This window comes from Macrotis lagotis, chromosome 2 (genome assembly GCF_037893015.1).
Source record: "Macrotis lagotis isolate mMagLag1 chromosome 2, bilby.v1.9.chrom.fasta, whole genome shotgun sequence".
In the NCBI taxonomy this organism is placed as follows: Eukaryota; Metazoa; Chordata; class Mammalia; order Peramelemorphia; family Peramelidae; genus Macrotis; species Macrotis lagotis.
This window is the reverse complement of record NC_133659.1, coordinates 166,065,249-166,085,457: the sequence shown is the minus strand read 5'-3', so window position 1 is coordinate 166,085,457 and position 20,209 is coordinate 166,065,249. Positions and strand designations below refer to the sequence as shown.

Sequence of the window (20,209 nt, the reverse complement as noted above, 5' to 3'; positions counted from 1 at the left end):
CGCCGGGAGGACGGCCAGGCCGGGCCCGGCGCCCGGGGCGCCCCAGCCCCCACCCTGCTCCCAGGCTGCGGATCTCAGTTCCCTTTTCTGGAAAGAGGAAGAGCCAAAGATGGAGGGAAACGCCGGCATCGCCCCCGGGTCTGCAGGGGCAGGGAGGAGGGGAGCGGCGCTGCAGAGGGCCGAGGAGGCGCCCGGGGGGAGGCCCGGGGAGGCCCGGGGAGCCCCGCAGCCCCGCTGCCCCGCGCCGGCCCCATCAGGCGGCCTCGGGGAGAAGGCGCGCAGGCGGGCCCAGGCCCCGACTGGCCGCGCACACCGGCGCCTTTGTCTTCTCCTGCGGGCCGAGGCGGGCCGGAGCTCTGCCGCCCGGGCCCCCGTGCCGCCCGGCCCCCGTGCCGCCCGGGCCCCCGTGCCGCCCGGCCCCCCGTGCCGCCCGGCCCCCCGTGCCGCCCGGCCCCCGTGCCGCCCGGGGCAGAGGGAACCGGGCCGGCCGGGCCGGGTGAGCACAGGCCGTGGCATCCTGACCTAGAGCCCATATCCAGTCAAAGTCCCCAAACCCGACACAAGCGCCAAAAGGAGAGATTATACTAACCCCGTGCCCCGCCACCCATTTCAGAGGCGCTCTGCCCACTCCCCACAGCAGTTATACACCATGGCTTTGATGTGTTTTTTTTAATTAACATATAATATATTTAAAAAAAATAATATCCACTCTGGCTCTCTCCTGAAAGGGGGAAGGGGAAATTGTGGGAAGGGGTCGGCACTGCAACCTCCTCCCCAACCACCTGGGCATGCCCTGCTACCCAGTCCCACCTCCATCCCCTGACATCCAACAGGCTCTGACCTCTAGACAAGACGGTTCAAAGTTACAAGTGCTTCAGGCCCTCCCTAGTGCTCTTCCAGGTCTGCCCCCGATGCCATGCATTGAAGCTGGCATCCCTTTCTCTGTATACAATCCTGTGATCCCTTGGTCTCATTCATATTGGGAAAAAAGGGCTGGGGGCAGAGAGTGGAGTCTCTACTGGCCAGGGAGAGGGGGAAAAGGGTAGCGGGAGGAGGGCAGATGGGAGAAAAGTGGGGTGCTGCCACCGTGCCCAGTCCTATATCCCTCACTGTAATCGATCGCTTCGGAATGAGTCCTCAACAGCTGGGTCAGTCAGCAAAGCGTAGGGGTCGCTCAACATGTTCAGCCCATCAAGGCTCAGCGGTTCCATTCGAAGGTCATCTTCCAGCCCCAGCCCCAATCCTAATCCGGCTGCTGCCACCTCAAAGCCAGGTACTCCTGCCAGAGCTGCTGCAATCTCCTTGGAGAAGCCAGGGGGGGAATCTCCTGAGCAGACAGAGGTGTGAAAATCAGGACCACTTGTGAGGAGAGGAAGGATGAAAGCTAGACATCCCCGAACGCCAGAACTATGACCTCTCCAGGTACCTTTCATACCAACCCCAGCCCATTCCTTGTCCCACCCAGTCCCTTATGTCTTCTCCATCATCCTCCCACCTGTGAGGATGATGTTGGGCACTGGACCATGGCGGGCACAATGGGTGAGATTCTGGCGGTTGAGGCCATGGGAGTCTTGGGGGCCACTCCCCCCACCCCCTGGCTCATCATTCCCCGAGAAGCCTGGCCCCTCAGAGAAGCCAGAAGGGTCCAGCGTCAGGCTGCCTGATGGACTCTCCATACTGAATTGCTCTAGCTGGGGGGATAAATGGACAGAGACACTCAACAATATATTATCAGAAAGGGGCTGCTCCTCCTCCTCCCTCCCTACTCCCAAAGATTTACTCAATCATTCCAACTGTCCACAGGGGAAATACAGAGCCAGAGAACACAGCAAGAGAACAGAGTGAGGGCAGGGGGCATGGGACCAGAATAGGACCCAGGCACCATACCTGCTGAGACAGAGAATGTGCATGCCAGGAAGAAAACTGGTCAAAGCAGGAGTCATCAAAGAGTGAGCTGAGCAGAGAGAGCTGAGGGGAATTGACAGAAGTGGCTAATCAGCAAGAGGGGAGTGGGAAGGGAAGGGGGAGGCACAGTTAATATGGTCCATTCACCCAGAAATGATTGGAAATCTTAATAGTGTAAAGGATACCCCTTGAACCTCCTCTTATCAAACTAGAAAAGTCAGGATACTCACATTCCCCAGGCTGAAGTCTCCTGTGGGCGGGGCATATGGTTGTTGCCCACTGGAGACAGGTGGGTATGGTACCCCATAATGTCTTTGTCCACCTGGTGACTGGACTGGACAGGACTGGGGAGGTGGAGGTTGTTGCTGTAGAGGCTTTGTGACTGGTGGCTGGGTAGGCAGAAGTAGGCTAGGAGGGCTATAAGGATATGGGGGTAGTCGCTGGTCAACTGGCAGCTTACTGGTATCCAGGGGAACACCCTAAATAGAAAGAAGAAGGGGAGTCACCCTTCAAGTGACTTCTCTACAGGAAGGAGCTCAGAGTACAGAAAGGACCAAGAGAATTGTGGAAGGGGGAAGATATAAACTGCCTTCCCAGAGGGAAATAAGCCCTTGGGAGTGCTAGGGCAAAGGGCCTGCAGAGGAAAGGATTATCTATCCCTTAATCCCCTGCCAGGGTTGAGATGAAACATGGAACACACATACCAGACACACACACATCCCCGCCCAGGCAATGGGGATGAGGGAGGGAAGGAGAGAGGGAGAAGGAAGAAGAGAAATGGAATAGGAAAGGGAGAGAGAGAGATACAGCCTGGAAAGACAAGAGGCTCAGGATAGTAAAGAAAAAAGTAAAAGAATGACATGAGAGCAAGAGAGGAGTAGCAAAGGTAAGAGGAGTATGAGAAAAGGAGAAGGGGCAAAGTGACAGGAATGAAAACAGGCATTGTTTGAAGGAGGAGATGGGGGATGGGAAATGGATAGAAACTACAACAGATGAGGGAGTAAATTGAAAGAGAAAGATACGAGGCAAATGGTAGACAGGTATACAAGAGGTATACAAGGAAAAAGGGGTAGGAGGCAAATACTATATGAAAGGAGAAAGGACTGGGGAGGAAGGGAAGAGACTGGTGGGCAGTCCAGCCCAGGAGTCTCAAAGATGGGAAGGGTGGAGGCAGCCACGCATACCTGAGTGATGGAAGACAAGGTGGGTGACATTGTTGGCGAGAACTGTTTGGGCAGCTGCTGCTGGGGCCGTCTGGCATCAGCTCCACCCACGGGCAGGCTCAAGGGACTGAGGGGCACACGTCGGTGTCGGGGGGAGGTCCCAGGGGTGGGAGTGGGGTACAGGGGGGCGCCCAGCGCAGGGGAAGAGGAAGATGAGGTGGAGGAAAGGGCTGGGGCACTGAGTGAAGGGTGGCCCAGGGAGGTAGCAGGCATATTATGACGGGCATAGGAGGAGGCAGGCAATGAGGGATGACTATGGGAGCCCTGAAGCTGGGGCTGGGGACTATTTAGGGAAGCCTGGAGGTTGGGATTGCTAAGGGAAGACTGCAGGGATGGGTGGTTGAGAGGTGAATTAAGTCCTGCGGGCACAGACAAAAACCAGAGATGCCAAAATTACCAAAGGGCACCAAGCCCCTTCTCCCTGCCCCTATACAGAATGAGTGGAGGTGATCAGACAATGGAAGTGAGAATACAATGACCACATTGTGAAAGGGCATTCTGCCAACTGTGCCTGCTTAGTAGGGAACCAAGCACCTTGTCCCACTCCTATTAGAAGGGTTAAGCTCTAAGGAATAGAGCCACACTAAGTCTCACCAAATCAGAGACACACATGATGAAGCGACTTCGAAGCCAGTCTAGATGATTAAAACTGAGCAGTATCCAGGTGCCCCAAACACTGGCCCCTCATGGCTGAATACTCAGGTCTATTCCCTGACCTGGTATTATCCAGAATTGGCAGGCAGGGGTGGGAGGAAAAAGAGTGATTACTCACCTGACCCATCACAGCTGACGCCTAGACCCAGGCCCCCACTGATGCCCAGGTGGGTCATGGTGTGGGTCAGGTTGGAAGTACTGCTCCCCCCACTCAGACTGGGATAGGCTGTCTCTTCTGGGTCCAGAGGCGTGGGCAGTGGTGAAGGAAAGTGGAGATTGGTGAGGTCAGGAAGGGAGCCACCAGTATTTAGAGTAGGTGGCAGGAGGGGCACATTGGCAGGCTGGTCAGGGGATGGGAAGATGCTAGGAGAAGAAAAAAAGACAAACTGAGGGTGGTCACAGATTACTATGAACCTTCCTCTTCTTCCTCCCATCTCTTGAAGGCACACCCCTGAAGAGTCACTTACTTAATTCCAGGGACTTCACAGGATCGAGGTCGGGAAGAAGACAGCTATTGAAACATGAAAAGAAGAGGTGAACCTACATATGGTAAGCCCTTTTTAGAGTCCTCTGCCCAGTTTTTACCTTCACATTCAGTCCAATTCATCTCATATTTACATGAGGTTTTCAATGCTTTCCTCACAACACTACCATGTGGTAGTCAACTTATTAGGCCCATGTTAGAGATGAGGAAATGGAGTTGAAATGACTGGCTAACACAAGTAACAAGGTAGCAAATGTCTGAACCAGGATATGGACTTGATTCTATGATATAATGGCCCCAAATGAAGGAAAGGAAGCAGCAGCAGCAGTGTATCCTATACCTACCTTCTTAGGATCCCAAGGCTTCAACAAGTGCTTGTCATCCAACAAGTTCTCCTCGACTGCAGGAACTTGAAAGACAAAGACTGATGGGAGGAGAGTGGGAAAGGAAGAAGTCATGGAAGAAAGAGGCTCAGGTAGGGAAGGTCTTTACTTGATCCACATCTTACATTCTCCCCCCTCAATTTAGCATTTTAATTTGCAATGCCCAGCTCTGGAAAGAACAAAGCACCAAAATACTGTTAGGGAAATCTGTGAATTAGTCCTTTTATCCTGGAAGATGATTCTGAATAGTGCTATAAAAAATGACTTAAATGTCCATAACCTTTGAACCAGAGATTCTACTATGTCCAAAGAAGTCAAAGACAGAAAGCTTCACCATACAGCAAGATATTCTATAGAGGTTAAGAACTAAGAAAAAAAAAAAAAGCTGTGACCATTAACTGGGGAATGGTCACATTGTGAAACATGAATGAAATGGAATACTATTGGGAGTAGTTAGGTGGTGCAGTGGATAGAGCACTGGCCCTGGAGTCAGGAAGACCTGAATTCAAGTCTGGCCTCAGAAACTTAATAATCAACTAGATGTGTGATCTTGGCCAAATCGCTCTTAACCTCATTGCCTTAAATAAATAAAATTTAAAAAAAGAAATGGAATGCTAATTAATCATTAAAAAAATTATTGCTAAGATCAATTCAAAGTATGAGAAGATTTATTTAAACTAATATATGGAGTAAGCAGAACCAAAAAAATAACAAAATATTAAATTATTAAATACAATGGAAAGAACCAAACCATTGAAACTGAGCCATTCTGCAATTACAATGAGCAAGCTTGACCCTGGAAGACAGTCGGGAAGATGAACTCTTTAGAGAATGAAAACTATGGAAATGGAATATTGCATTCACTGTCAAATTCAACGAGTTGGTTAAGTCTGTTTAATTGCTTTTTCTTTTTTAGTCTTTCTTATAAAAGGTGACTTGAAGAGCTAGAAAAGAAGTGATCCTTGGAAATGAAGGTGATGTAAAAATAAAAGAAATTGATAATGTAAGATTTTAAAATAAAAAAAATACGATAGAAGTAAGTAAAATTAAGCCTACTTACCTTTTGAATCTGCTTCCCCATCTAGGAAACCTGTTAAGGAGGAGATTACAGTTGGCCAAAGCATTAGATATGAAGTCTTTTCCATCTATTTTCCCATCCCTCCATTCAACATATCCCCATACTCTCAGGCTTCCCCTGCTCTAAGACACTGGCACTTACCACCCCGGCGGTTGGGCATGGCAGTGGACGGTGTGGGACCTGGGTATGTGTCCTGGGGATTGGGATTCATCACACTTGTGTGAAGGGCAGAGTCTGAACTTGTCCTGTGGGAAGCAGGTTAAAGCTGGCATGGTTCCCATGGTGACAGGACCCCTCCAGCTGGCTGACAGAGGTAAGAGCTAGGCCAGAGAACCACAGGGATCTGAGGTCAAGGCTCTCAGTTCAGAGAGGAAGACCCTGGGGTGAAGGGAAAAAAGTAGAAATGAAGAAGACAGAGCCTCAAAACAGAGATTGGGAGAAACGGGGACATCACCTGTTGAGTGCAGATGGAAGTCGGAACAGCTGCCCCTTCTCAGCAGGGAAGTTACCCCAGGGCATTGTTCTGAGAGGGAAAAACAACAGTCAGGAGGGCAGGGAAAGGGGGTTGGAGGGTGTGAGGCAGTTAAGATGACGTGGGAGTGGATGGGACACTAAAGAACATATCTGTTCCGATAATCTGACCCCCAAAGGTCCCAAGAAAGCCTGAGAGTCATCCACTGTACTAGGTTAAACTGGGGGATAACCTAGAGTCCAACAACCTGTCACTGGGAGGTGGGGGGCACAGTGAGCAGGAATCTAGCAAGACCCGGGCTTTGGCAGGAAATCTGCTCACTCCCCCAAGCACACACCCAGCACGGCCCTCACTCCCATTGGTGCTACCCCAGCAGGAGGGGTAGACTCTGCTACTCTTGTGTCAACAAGGGTGAGACTGGACTCTGATCCCGCCCACTCCACCAAGCTCCCACAAACCCCTCTTTAAAAGCAGGAGAATTCCAGTCCCAGTTCTTATCCAGCACATGCTAATGACCTCTCCTCCCCAACCTGTGCCCTTTCCAGACCCAGGTGTGGAAGTGTAGAGTCGGTGCTTGGAGTCCACATGGGTCCTATGCTCAGCCCACTCTGGACATTCACCTTCTCCAGCTGGATTCGGGAGGAGGAGATAAGTACGCTGGACTATAAGGAGAACTGTCAATGTGGACAACATCATGTTAAGGAAAAAGTAAGGGCACATGCTGCCCTCTTCACTACAAGAGATAACTATCAAACTGCAGAGAGAAAAGAGATAGACCTTCAGAAGGACAAACTCGAAGAAAACAATGAAAGAATAGTTAAGGGCTAGGAAGAGATCACTTCTTTCCCCAAAGTTCCTTCAGCCTGAGAATCTAGCTGAGCTGATGAAGGAACTAAGTGACCTCTAGCATGAAGTAGAACAAACACTGATGCTCTATTGCTGGTGGTAGGAAAGGCAGACTAGATATGAAGAACTACCCAAGAGTTAAAGAGAATGAGAAGGGAACAGTGGCAAGTTGACATCAAGTTTTTTCCCTAGTTCTATAAAACCAACTCATGCTACTACCCCATCCCTTGTCCATCCTCCAAAGGATATGTGGCGGGCATAACGGCGTAAAGGAGACATCATCCTTCGGGGATCCCGCTGTACCCTCTCCACCAGACCATGGTGCCGTGTATTCCGTGAATCCAAGGATGAATGGAGGGGGTTCTGCCAACATATACATAGTAGTGAGGGAAAGGGGATCTGGAAGGGTGGGAAAAGAAAACCACAGCTCCCTCTCCTTGTTCTGTTCCAGTAATTCCTAGCTCTTCCCCTCCCCTCTTTTCACCCTAGTACCCACTCACTCACCTGGAACTCTGCCAGGCTACAGCCAATCTGATTAACATTGGGCAGAGAGCCACCATAATAGGGGCCTCGAGTATGAGCTAATCGAAGTTTCTGTGCCTGTAACTATAAAAGAAAGATGGGACTATTAGAAGTTATAGAGAAGGCCTACAAGTACTATCCCTGTCCCAAATCTTACTGATATGGTTAAGTTGTCAGATGGATGGTTTAGAGGTAAAAAATTGGGAGAGAATGGCAACAGAGTTATAACTCTCACCTCCCTATCCTAATAACTTTATAGAACAATCACTCTTCATAGTGCACTAATCCGTAGAATCATCACCAGGAAGGAGGATGGGAGGGAGAAAGGGAGAGAATGAAAGAAGGAAGGAACAAGAGAAGGAATGAAGGAAAGAATGGAAAGAGGAAAGAAGACATGGACAGACAGAAGAATATAAGGAGGGAAGGAAGAAAGAAGGGAAAGAAAGAAAAGAAGGGAGGGAGGGAGGAAGGAAGTGGGGGGGAAGAGAGGAAGAAAGGGAGGGAGGAAATAAACATGTATTAAGTGTCTGCAGCAGGGCCTGCCCCATTTGGCATTAACCCAAGATGAGTCCCAAAAGGAATGCCAGGCGCCCCTAAGCTAGTCACATGGACTCTCCCTCTGCCCCCAAGGGACCCATTAGCCATCTCTGCTCTTCCAACCAGATGAGTCCAAGATTAATTGGCAGAAAGGGAGACAGGCAAGAGTAGATGGCACAAAGATGGTGCTACCAGACTCAGTCCTTCCTCACAGATGAGAGTCAAAGCTGCAAGGCCATACTGCCACTTGTCTATCTGTGAGCATACTAGATATAGCTTAAACTCATAGGTCTGGGGCAATTCAATTAAAATTTGTTATGCATCCATTCTTGGTTGGGAAAATAGTATAAAACTAAAGGGACTCTCTCTAAGCCTGCCCTAAGGCCCCTAATTTTGGAACAATGCCAAGGAGAGGCCTAGCCTTGGAAAGTGGGAATGGGGAAGGCAGTCTTCAGTCAGCCTAGGGCAGAACAATGAGCCCAGCTTTTCCACCTTCTGAAGATGTGCCCAAGGATCCCAAAGACTGGATTTCTAGCATGAGTCGTGTCTACTTAGAAATTATTGATATCAATACCAAAGGCAAAGTAGACAATTCTGCCTCATGTCCCTTCTCAATAGACTGTGGGATGCCAACTACTGTATTTTGCTCACTGACTAAATAGAACGAATGGCCCAGGAAGGAAATGGGGAAAAGATCTTGGGAACTTCCTCCAAATACACAGGCACTAAAAGATAGGCAGCATCAAACCTCACTTTACTCCCCTCTTTTAGCACACCAAATCCAGAAGTCCATATGTGGAGATTACACTGACCTCTCTCTGGGTCATAGCTCCCTGCTATAGAAGACTCCAGGTGGTGTTTGCTATCCAAACAGAAGTACTCCAGTCTCTCAGCTGGGGCTGTTCTCCATAACTTGTCTCAGATTTTGAGAGAACATGCTGAGTTCTAAACCCTTTAATCTGAGAGTTTTGTATTCCCATTCCAGACTCTACCCTTGAATGCCCACCAATTCCCTCTAAACCTTGGTAAGGGTTTGGGTTCCTATTGGTGGAAAGATAAGTGAAGGTTTTCAAAGAGTGACCACATGGAAAGCTATGGTACCAAGCTGATGCAATAAACACTTAGCTCTGAGTTTATTGGGGCAGTATCTACCCCCCCAATTCTTCTGTCATTTCTCAGAGGTCACAGTTCAGGGGACAGCACTTGATGCTATTATCCAGAGATCAGATCCCGGAAGGGTGTGTAGTTAAGGATTATAATCCTCACAGGGTCCAGTTACTTTGCCTGTTCTTTCTTCTGTCTAGCTCAACTCTCCATGGCCAGGGCCACAGGGTCCCCAGAGGCTCAGAGATAGGAAAGAAACACAGAAAGGCAAGCTAACAAAGGTAGAGCTTTTATTTTCTGACTTTCCTTTGTCTCTCTAACTCATTGTCCACTTCTCGATTAGGTCATGCAAAGTCCTCACCTCATGTTTCAGAACATTTCAGAATGTGCCCCAAGTAGAATAATACACTGGCTTGAAACAACCCACACTTGAGACCTTTCCCTCAGGAACAAGGAACCCTGAGAGATTCCAATAGGAAGTAGCCTCCCCAGAGGGGCCAGCCTTTCTCTGACCCATTTGGGGATTGGATTTCCTACAGGACAGACCCATCTCTTGTCTCACGAGGTGGCCAAATCCAAGAAACCTTGAAGCCTCATCAGACACTCATGCCAAACTTTTCCCCTCATCCAAGATTCAGTCTCCTGAGGACTCTGAGGATGGAACACTCAGCTCCAGCCCCTAAGCGATGGATGGACCTCACCTTCAAGTCGGGGAAACCACAGGAAGTATTTGAAAAAGGAAGCAAAGGGACAGAGGAGGGGACTTCCTGTCCCTCGGTAGCCAAACCACCCACCTCGGGAACTTCTCCATGGGAAGCTTTAGTGGTCACCTGGGCCAGGCCGAGGGACCACTCGTGAGGGAGATGCTCGGACAAGTCTGGCGGCAGGACCACTTTATCCGTGCATGCCCTTTGACCCGCCGGACACCGAGGGATCTGGGGTGTCCGCGCTTCCCGCGGCTCCCCAGTACTCAAGGGATGCCTCGGGGGGCCCCGGCCTTCCAATCGGCCCCCTTGGTGGGGCCCACCCCCACTCCTCCGGCCAGCCTCCCCGGCGCCCACCCCGGGCTCGCGGTGCCCACCCCGTGCCCGCGGGCGGCCCTGCTCTGGACTTCCTCCTTTCCCACCCTGGAGATGCCCAGTCGGACGGACCCCGGGGCTTGGCTCTTCCCCGGCATCCCCAGGCCTCGCTGTCCCCCCGTTTCCTCTCCCCCCCGCCCCAGATCCGCGCCTAGGATCCGGCCCCAGCTTGCCCGGCCGCCCGCCGGCCGCCCCTTACCCGGGTGGAGCCGATGTCCATCATCACCTCCTCGAAGGCCGCCGTCTCTTCGGCCTGACGCTGCTTCTGCAGCGCGATCTTCTCGCTGAACTTGCGCGGGTTGGCCGCCGAGGCCGCCGCCGAGGCCGAGCTCGAACCTGAACCTGAGCCCGAGCCCGGCCCGGGCCCATTCGCCCCCGATGCCGCCATCTTCCCCCCTCCCCCCCCGATCCCCCCCCCAATCTCAGCCGCCACCGCCGCCGGCCCTGGGCCCGGCTCCTCCCGCCGCCGCCGCCGCCGCCGCCGCCACCGCCGTCTCCTCGGCGAGCACCGCGAGCCCGACCCCCGCCTCGCCCCTGCCCGCCGCGAGGGGGCCGCAGGGACTAGTAGTTTGTTTATGCGATGTGTCCCGGCTGGCGACAGGAGGCGCAGGCCAGAGACTGACTTCATTTCCCAGAAGCACCTGCGACGCCGGGCCCTGGATTCATCGCTCTCCCCGCCAACCCACCTCTTCCCTGGGCATGCTGGGAAAGGTAGTTCTAAATTGGCTCCGAGCCTACACAAAAGAGTGGGAAGAGGCGAAGGGGGAGGAGGAAAAGGGAAAGGAAGGGGAAGGGAGGGGAAGGCGAGAGGAGGGAAGAAGGGAGGATGTGGGCGGGGACGGGGAGGAAAGAATAAGGGAAGAAAAATCTGGTCTCGGGAGGGAGGCGGGGCGGGATGGAGAGTGGGAGGGAGGGGGTCCAAAGCAATCCAGGGGCCAGAGACTTGGGTTGAGTAACAGCTGGAAACCGCTGGAGTGTGGATTCTACATTTCCCCCTTCCGGCGCTTGCTGGTCTTGGGGTCATCCCTCTCTCCCTCCTTCCCCACGGAAGACACAAAGACAGGCTTCTAGGAACACCTTTTATTCGGGAAGCTCAGCCCGGAAGCGTCAGTTTAGTAAAATAGATTATACAGAGCATTTCCCTCTCCCTCCCCTGATCCCATCCCTCCCTCCCCTCCCATCCAAAAATACCCCTGGGAGTAGGTCTCCAGGGTTTCTCTGGTACAAAAAGAGTTTTAGGCAGTTAAGCCTTTGGCGCCTGGGCAAGGTCACCAGGTTAGTTGGATACTCACCCCCAGACTTAAGGAGGGTGAAAGGTCACTGGAAATCAGTAGCAGGCGGCAAGTCCCCATTTAACTGCCTGGCAAGGCTGAATACCAATGTGCTTTGTGAAAAGGCCTGGGGGGAAGGGGTAATTTGGCACTTCATAGGAGGAGCAAGGAACTTTACCTGTAGAGGTGGTCAGGCATCAGTGCCCTATCAGTGAGAAGGGGAAGGGGCCAGGAGAAATTAAAAAGGGCTTCTCCAGGAGAGTACAGGAATGGGATAGACTCAATATACCCCTAGGGGCTCCAGATTCCCTTTCCACTCCTCACTCCCTAATGAGCCACTCTACCCTTTAGTGTCTCAGTACTTGTATCTATCACCTGTCCACATGTCTTGTAGACTTATCTAGTGTTTTTTCTGGTTTTCTCCCCTCTACAGCTCCCACATTCTTTGTCTCATATTCCACTGGTCATTCTCTAGAATGACCCACCAGTGCACTCTACCCCCCTCCCCCCCAACAATTGCACTTTCAGCTCCCAAAGCTGCCATTTACCCTTCTCTGAAGCTGCTCTGGGAGCATCTGATCCACCCCCACCCCCCCAATCCCTTAAAGGTCATTTAAACTCGAATAAAAAGCAGACCAGTGAGCAGGGCAAAACCAGCCAGAAGTAGGATGACCTTGAGGATTCTTTGCTCAGAAGCAGCCAGTTCCTGGGGCAAGATCTCCAGGAAAGTGATATAAAGAAAGGTACCTGCTGCCATGCCTTCTAACACCGACTGTGCTAGCTGGTGCAGAGGTCCTGCTGACTCAGCTAGTGCAGCCCCCAGCCCAATACCCAGTGGTGTCATGCAGGAGAAAAGGACCCCACAAATGGCCACCACTCCACCCCGAAGTCGGCTCTGCAGCAGCCGAAGGGACAAGCTGACAGCTAGTACCCCTTTGTGCAAGAGCAGTGCCAGACATAGTTCCATTGCCCGGGCTCTCTCCCGCTGCAGCCCTACAGCAAGCCCTTCAAATACTGAGTGTAGGGAAAGTGAGAAGACCAGGACACAGGCCCTTAAGGCTGAAGGGGTAGAAGTTCCATCAGCCATGGGTCCATCATGCCAGTGAGGAGGTGTACTGCCCGATGTGCCCAGGAGTGCTCTAGTCTCTTCTCTCGGAAGTGGCCCTGATTGCTCTTTGTAGGCTAGCACAATCTGCTCCATCACCAGAACCAGAAAAAAGCCCATGGCGAGAATGAACTCCTGCAGTGGGAACTGAAGCTGTGGAAGAAAGAAAGAAAAGGGGGAAGGGGGTAGCAATAAGCTTACAAGCCTAAGGAGAGATAAGTTAAAAAGACAGATTGCTGAGGAGGTAAGAGGAAAGGATAACAGGATTTTTGTCTTCTATTTTTTTCTGCACCCCTCCCCCTCCGCACCTTGACACAAACCTAGATTTTGTCTGTTTGGGGCTTTTTTTTCCCCCTTTACCCCCTAATATCTTAGAAGTTTCTTTCTGGTCTCCTCCTAACCTTCCTCAGTTCTCCCTTCTCAGTCCTCTTAGCCATTTTGGTAGAAAAGGTAATAAAGACATCTAAAGAGAAAAGCATGATTTACAAACTTGAAGGGTCACATACACAAAAGGTCATAATTATATTATACTCCTGGAACTGTGTACAACAAAGATTTTAAACAAATACAAATATAAAAGTCTTATGTATGTTAGAGACAGGGTTTTTATATTAGGTCACAGGATCATACAAACTTGGGCAATTCATATGGTCAAAAACATAAAGCAAGAATCACATCTCTATCACCACTTTCCCCTGGTGCTGGGTACTCACTGTGATTCGAAGGGCACTCAAGGCCTCATCTATGGCAGCCAGGTAGTCTGGAAGCAAGTCCAAGAGACAGGTGGCCAGAAAAACACCACCTGCAAAGCAGCTCACCAGGCTCAGGATTTTCTTTCTGGAGGCTAAGGGAAGAGTCAGGGTGGTCAGAGAGAAACAATTTTTTAAGTCTTTTTCCAATTGCTGATATACCTAGTCCTAGCCTAAAGTCTCAGAAATCTTGTATTTCTGAGAGTACTTGAATCCTCACAGCCACTCCAGAGAAGTTCTTATCCCTCTCAATACCCTCCTCCAAGCCCTCAATCTTCTACCAAGAAGAACCCTAGAACCATAGAGCGCTCTTTTTGTAGCTCCCAGAATCCATCCACCTTCACTCAAAACTAAACCTAAAGGCTGCCATGGCATTGGGGGGAAGGACGGAGAAATAATCTTACCTGAAGCCTCAAAGTTGGCACTGGGACGCCGAAGTACACAGATGGGCACTAGGCTGCAAAACAGGGTAAGCACCAGCAGCACCACCAAGGCACCCATCTTTACTTCTAGACCCACAGGTACAGCGGGCACAGCTTCTGGGCGCCATACCAGTCGCTCTGGCTCTTCCCAGGGCACCATGGTAGTGGGTAATTTGTAGAGCAGGGGGTGCCTAAGATCCCTGTCCACACCTGTGAAATTCCTTGACCTGGTAAAAGATATGTGGAAATAGGAAGACTGGAAGAGGCACAGGGGCAGCTGGAAGTCAGCTGAGTGCTACCCCTCCACCCCACCCCACCCCAGTTCCTTCCTGACCTCTACACCAAGCTGACTCACCCCTTTTCCAGGAACATTCCTGTCTCCCCTAGACTTTATTCTTCCCCGTGACCTCTGCAGGGGCCCAGCAAAGGGGGAAACTGAGGCATGGGGGAAGGGATCAAAACATGTAACATCACACTAGGGAATTATATCCCCTTTCCCCTGGGGCTTCCAAATGAGAGGGAGCATACAAAGAGGTCACAACCCAAAAGAAGCCCTATCTCCAGTGTCCACTCTACAGAGAGGTTCAAAAACCTGGAGGACAACAGGGATAAGAAAACGAATGGAGATGGGGGAAAGCGAGTAGTCCCACAGAGCAGTCAGCCCGAAGTAGGGGAGAATTTATCTAGGTGTTAGGCTTCCCCCAACCACCCCAAATCCTGAATCGACAGATTCCCTCTCCCCATCTTAGGGAGTCTGAGTGAAAAGGATGGGTTGGGGGAGTGACAGGAGTTGGAAGGAGGAAGAGCGCAAGGGTACTGCCAGGGGGCCAGCAGTGGGGTGGGCCAGAGTGCGGGAGGGGCCTGGAAGCTCAGAGAAGCTGCTCGGGGCCGCTAAAGCGAGTCCCGGGACTCAGGCTTGGGCCGGGGGTGGGGAGTGGGGGGAGGGAGGAGGCGAGAGACGAGCGGAGGAGAGAGGAAGAATGGGAGGGCGAGCCTCGAGATCCCTCTCCCGAGGGGCTGCGGGCAGCCGGGGCAGCGGGCTCCAGGGAGCCCGGACGGCCTGAAGCAGCCAGCACTCACCTCGCAGGGGCCTCGCTACATTGTATCCGCTCCGTTCCGGCCTCCAGCCGGGAATTCCCGCCCCCTCCCCACTTCCCCGCACTCGGCTTCCTCTGGCCAATGGGCGCGAGGCAGGGGCGGGGCAAGACCAAGAGTTACTTTACCCTGGAACAATCAGAAACCCGCTAAGCGGGGGGGGGGAGATGGGGGCGGAGCCACCTAGAAACCTGGGGCCAAACAGTCCTGGGAGCTTACTTTATTGATTCCTGGGACCCTTGATATTCCACCTGGGAGGTCTCCGCACCTTACTACTCACTCAGAAGCTCTGAGGAAGTTCGGTTCTCTTTTTTTTTTCTTTAAAAGGACCTACTGAAAAGGTGGTGCTCTTCCACTACCCCAACTCGACCTATTTTTGGAGGAGGGATTGGCAGAATTGCCAGACACAGAGCAAGCGTTTATTGAAGGCTTGGAGTAGACTGCTAGATTACTGTTCATTCAAGAGCCCCATCTTCCCACCTCCGTGTGGGAAGCACTCTTTGGGTAGGCCTAGTTCAGAAATCAGTGTGGGTCTCAGAAAAATAAAGGGAAGTCTTTAGTCAAACGACCTGACCACGAGAAGTCTTGGGACACAGAGAAAAAGCAAAGCTAGGTTAGGAAATCCCCTCCTCGGAAAGATTTACTAGCTTGCAAAATCTGTAAATCTGTCTGAACCCATGTTTGAATTCCCTTCCTACCATTACCATACCATAGGTTTAAAATGACCTAATGAGTGAGATAAGAGAGATTGAAACACTCCCCTTCAAACTACTAGTGAGTGTCTAGGGGGTTTGACTATTAAGGAGCTACCTAACATTTACATAAAAGATAAGGTATACTTATCTTAATAGAGAAAGGTCTAGCAGTAGAAAGGAAGAACCTGGCCTGCCCTTGAGAAAGTAAGATTTGAACAGAGATTTGAAAGAAGCCAAAAGGCAGAATTGAAGAGGGAGAGAGCATTTCTGGAATGAGGGTCAATCAGGAAAAAGTGGAGTCAGGAGATGGTATGTCCTTTTCTAGAAGGGAAAGGCTAGTATTGCTGGATTGTAGAATTTATGTGGGCAAGTAGATAGAGCCCAGGGCTGAAATCAGGAAGCCACATCTTCCTGAGTCTAAATGTGGCTTCAGTCTCTTACTAGCTATGTGACCCTGGGCAAGTCATTAATCCTGTTTGCCTCATTTCCTTATCTGGAAAATGAGATGAAGAAGGGACTGGCTAACCAATCCACTATCTTTGCCAAGAAAACCCTAAACAGGGTCACAAAGAAAGTCGGACATGACTGAACTACAGAATAAGGTTGTAAGGGAGTAAAGTGAAAGAAGACTGGATAAATGAGAAGAGGTCAAGCAGTGAAAATATTTAAAAGTCAAACAGCATTTTAGATTTGATAAATGGAGGCTACTGAAGTTTATTGAATAGTGGAGTGCAGTGGTCACCCTGTTCTAGAAAACTTACTTCAGCAGCTCAGTGAAGGATGATTTGAAGTGGAAAAATCAATCAGAAAGCTATTGTAAAAGTCCAGGCTTGAGATGATGAGAATCTATCTGTACCAGGACTGCATTAGACTGACCTTTAAAACCTTTAGATTGTGAGCTCCTTGAGGAGGGACTTCTCTTTTGCCTTTTTATTCCAATTGCTTAGCTGTGATCTAGAATGTTGATTGATGGATTGATGGCTGTGTGAGGGAAGAGATGGTGATATATGAGAAATATTTTGGAGGTACACACAAGATTTCACAAAGAATTGAATGTTGTTGAGGTTCTAAGCCTGAGTGATCAGGAGGATGGTAATTCCCTTTCAAAGTAATGGAGGGAAAAAAAGAAAGAAAGAAGGTAACAGGGGGAGGCGGCTAGGTGGCTGCGAAGTGGATAAAGCACTCGGCCCTGGAGTCAGGAGTACCCAGGTTCAAATCCAGTCTCAGACACTTAATAATTACCTGACTGTGTGGCCTTGGGCAAGCCACTTAACACCATTCCCTTGCAAAAATCTAAAAAAGAAAAAAAAAGGAATGGGGTGGGGATGTGCAGCTATAGAGCACTGGCCCTAGAGTCAGGAGTACCAAAGTTCAAATCTGGCCTCAGACATATAATAATTGCCTGGCTGTGTGACCTTGGGCAAGTCATTTGAACTCATTGCCTTAAATAAAATTTTTAAAAAATTATTTAAAAAAAAAGTAATGGGTGGGGTGCAGCTAGGTGGCCAGTGGATAGAGCACTGGTCCTAAAGTCAAGAGGACCTGAGTTCAAATCTGCCTCAGACAATAATTACCTTAGCTGTGTGACATTGGTCAAGTCACTTAACCCCATTGTCTTGCAAAAAAAAAGTAATGGGAGGGGCAGCTAGTGGCACAGAGGATAGAAAAACAGCTCTAGAGTTAGGAAGACCTGAGTTCAAATTAGACCTCAAACATTTAATACCTAGCTGTCTGACCTTGGGCAAATCACTTAATTCCATTGCCTTGCAAAAAAAAAAAAAAGAAGAAAGTACCCTATTTCCTCATATATAAGATGTATAAGATGCACCTTAATTTTGGGGGCCTGAAATTTGAGGTTTTGTTTTTTTGGGGTTTTTTTTGCAAGGCAAAAGACCCCAAGGCCACATAGCTAGGTAATTATTAAGTGTCTGAGACTGGATTTGAACCTGGGTACTCCTGACTCCAGGGCCAGTGCTTTATCCACTACGCCACCTAGCCACCCCTATTATTATTTTTTTTAGGTTTTGGTTTTTTTCGGGGGGGGGCCTGAAATTTGAAAAGATATATTACATAAAGTTATTGGACTCAAGTTTTATTCATCATGAAATTCAAGGACCTTCTGCTTAAAGCTTTTGGGCTTCTTTTGGGCAAGTCTGGTGTGTGGACACATGCTTAGTCCATTCTGTTTCATGAACCTGAAGCACCAGTTCTGTCCTTTGAAATCAGTCATGTCTTTTTCATCAGTAATTCTTCTGGCTTCATGCTGAACAATCTTTGTGGACACAAGAATTCCAATGGTCCTTTGCTCTTCAATCCATCTCTTCAATTCCCTCTATAAATCAGGACATTTGGCTGACTTGCCTCTCATGGTCTTCTGCCAGGGCATTTTCAGTTGGTTTTCTTCTTCCCGTAGCCAGTCTCAGATTGTTTTCTCAGTTGGAGGAGGACCAAAGTGATGTTCAGCAGCATCATTTCAATTCACTTTTACAAAATGGATCACTTTGAACTTGAATTCAGTACTATACAAAAATCTTTTCTGAGCCATTTGTGGACCAAATGTGTCAAAAATGTAATCTAATATACCTGTAACATGAGAAACAATGAGTACAAAGACAACAAGCACAAAAAGAGGTAAATGCAAGTAAAAAAACCTACAACCATTGTATATAAAACACTGTTTTTAGACCCCAAATTTTTCAAAAAAGGGTATGGGGTAAACAATTATAGGAAAGGGAGCAGCCAGGTGGAGCAATGGATAGAGCAGTGGCTCCAGAGTCAGAAGGATCTGAGTTCAAATTGCCTTCAGACACTTTATACTTACTAGGTGCATAACCCTGGGCAAGTCACTTAACCTGCTTCTCCAACCCTCCCCCCTCAAAAAAAAATTCAAAAAAACCTTGAAAGCAATAGGAAAGTTTGGAAGAGGAAAGAGGAATATGTGTTCTTTTTTTGGACATGTTTCATTTAAGTTTCTTATGGGTCAGGGCAGCTAGGTGACACAGTAGAAAGATCACTGACCCTGCAGTTGGGAGGACCTGAGTTCAAATACTACCTCAGTCACTTAATGATCACCTAGCTGTGTGACCTTGGACAAGTCACTTAACCCCATTGCCTTGCAAAAAAACCAAAAAGTTTCTTATGGAATATCCAGTTTGATTTGAAGCAGGTAACTACAACAAGAACACTTGATCCATAATCTCAGCATGCCTCAAACAGGGCCCATCTTTTTTTTTTTTTAGATTTTTTTTCAAGGTGATGGGGTTAAGTGGCTTGCCCAAGGACACATGGCTAGGTAATTATTAAGAGTCTAAGATCAGATTTGAACGCAGGTACTCTGGACTACAAGGCCGTTGCTCTATCTACTTTGACACCTTAGCCACCCCTAGGGCACATCTTTCAAAAAAGTCAAATAATGATTTAAGGTGAAGACATGGCAAAAAGATTAATTCAGACTAATTTAGTTCCCGAGGATTTTCTGATTTCAGAACCCTATTAAAATAGGGGAAATTTTAGGGGTGGCTAGGTGCAGTGGATAGAGCATTGGCCCTGGAGTCAGGAGTACCTGAGTTCAAGTCCCGCCTCAGACACTTTATAATTACCTAGCCTTGTGGCCTTGGGCAAGCCACTTAACCCCATTTGCCTTGCAAAAAAAAAAAAATAGTGGAAATTTTAGACAGAGAAACATGTTTTATAGTTATTATCTGTTTTCCTTAGCACTGATCATAAACTGTTTTAGTAAAGTACTTTACCCCTACTAGGCATAAATCCCTATTCCTAGGCACAAAACAAGCTTCTATCAACAAAACAATGGATCCCCTGAATTTACCCTGAAAGGATTAAGACTGGTAAATGGAATATTCCCAATAAAACCATTTCAGGGTTTAATATTTCTAGTGAAGTCTTCTCAGGGTTATGAAATATTAAAAAAAGAATAATTATTCTTAAACTATTTCTAGAAGAAAGCCCCTTGTATTCCAAACAGGTGGCTCACTCTCCTAACTTTTGATAAGACTACTTTTACTGATTACTAGGATAATAGACTTTTTCCATTTCCCATGAGAAAAACCTTGCATTCCAAAGAAGCTCCTAAGCCTCCTCTTGTGTGATAAGTAGACAGTTCCTGGACCTTGTGTTCCAAGAGGAGTTACATTGCTTCAATAAGATAGTTATAATCCTGAAGATTCTTCTCACCATCTGGATGGTGAGGTAATATATTTTATGAAAACCATTCATTCTTTTCTTTGTTGCTGGGGTTTTTACAAGTAGAATTTAACTCTGAAGACTAACAATGAGTCGACAGAAAGGGAAGATAGGGAAGAGTTGCAATAAACTTGCTTGACTGTCAATTCAGGGCAGCTCCTTGATCTTCACTACCTTTGTGAGACTTGGAGTGTGCCCTTCTTTTGAGAAAAGCCAAAATAAACTTTTTTTTTTTTTTTTTGCTCAGAGGAGTCTCTATATTTCTTTAAGTGGATTTTTATCCCACACAGTTTGGTGCATTGGCCAGGAAATTAATCCCCTCCTTAAGGCTCTCTTGGACACACACACAAGCGGGTGCCATGCTGGAAATTCTCAGCAGCTGTGA

At 48.9% G+C, this 20,209-nt stretch overlaps 2 protein-coding genes across 4 annotated transcripts; both read right to left on the bottom strand.

Annotated features, from left to right (window-relative positions):
* Positions 1 to 654: 654 nt before the first annotated feature.
* Positions 655 to 10,675, bottom strand: CRTC2 (CREB regulated transcription coactivator 2). 2 transcript variants are annotated; one of them, XM_074223436.1, is made up of 14 exons: positions 10,487 to 10,675; positions 7,550 to 7,651; positions 7,299 to 7,408; positions 6,820 to 6,885; positions 6,182 to 6,250; positions 5,869 to 5,972; positions 5,710 to 5,739; positions 4,611 to 4,690; positions 4,250 to 4,293; positions 3,901 to 4,145; positions 3,090 to 3,487; positions 2,136 to 2,384; positions 1,496 to 1,691; positions 655 to 1,327 (listed from the first exon to the last, which is right to left on the bottom strand). In XM_074223436.1, exons 1-14 carry the CDS (start codon positions 10,673 to 10,675, stop codon positions 1,107 to 1,109), a joined length of 2,103 nt encoding a protein of 700 aa, XP_074079537.1. In that variant the 3' UTR covers positions 655 to 1,106. The 2 variants fall into 2 exon arrangements, with proteins under 2 accessions (XP_074079537.1, XP_074079538.1); XM_074223437.1 differs by having other exon boundaries at positions 4,611 to 4,675.
* A 782-nt stretch (positions 10,676 to 11,457) lies between these two features.
* SLC39A1 (solute carrier family 39 member 1) lies at positions 11,458 to 14,991 on the bottom strand. Of its 2 annotated transcripts, none has more exons than XM_074223442.1 (4): positions 14,915 to 14,991; positions 13,817 to 14,061; positions 13,377 to 13,507; positions 11,458 to 12,816 (listed from the first exon to the last, which is right to left on the bottom strand). In XM_074223442.1, exons 2-4 carry the CDS (start codon positions 13,992 to 13,994, stop codon positions 12,172 to 12,174), a joined length of 954 nt encoding a protein of 317 aa, XP_074079543.1. In that variant the 5' UTR covers positions 13,995 to 14,061; positions 14,915 to 14,991; the 3' UTR covers positions 11,458 to 12,171. The 2 variants fall into 2 exon arrangements, with proteins under 2 accessions (XP_074079543.1, XP_074079542.1); XM_074223441.1 differs by lacking the exon at positions 14,915 to 14,991 and adding an exon at positions 14,190 to 14,781.
* Between the last annotated feature and the right edge of the window lie 5,218 nt (positions 14,992 to 20,209).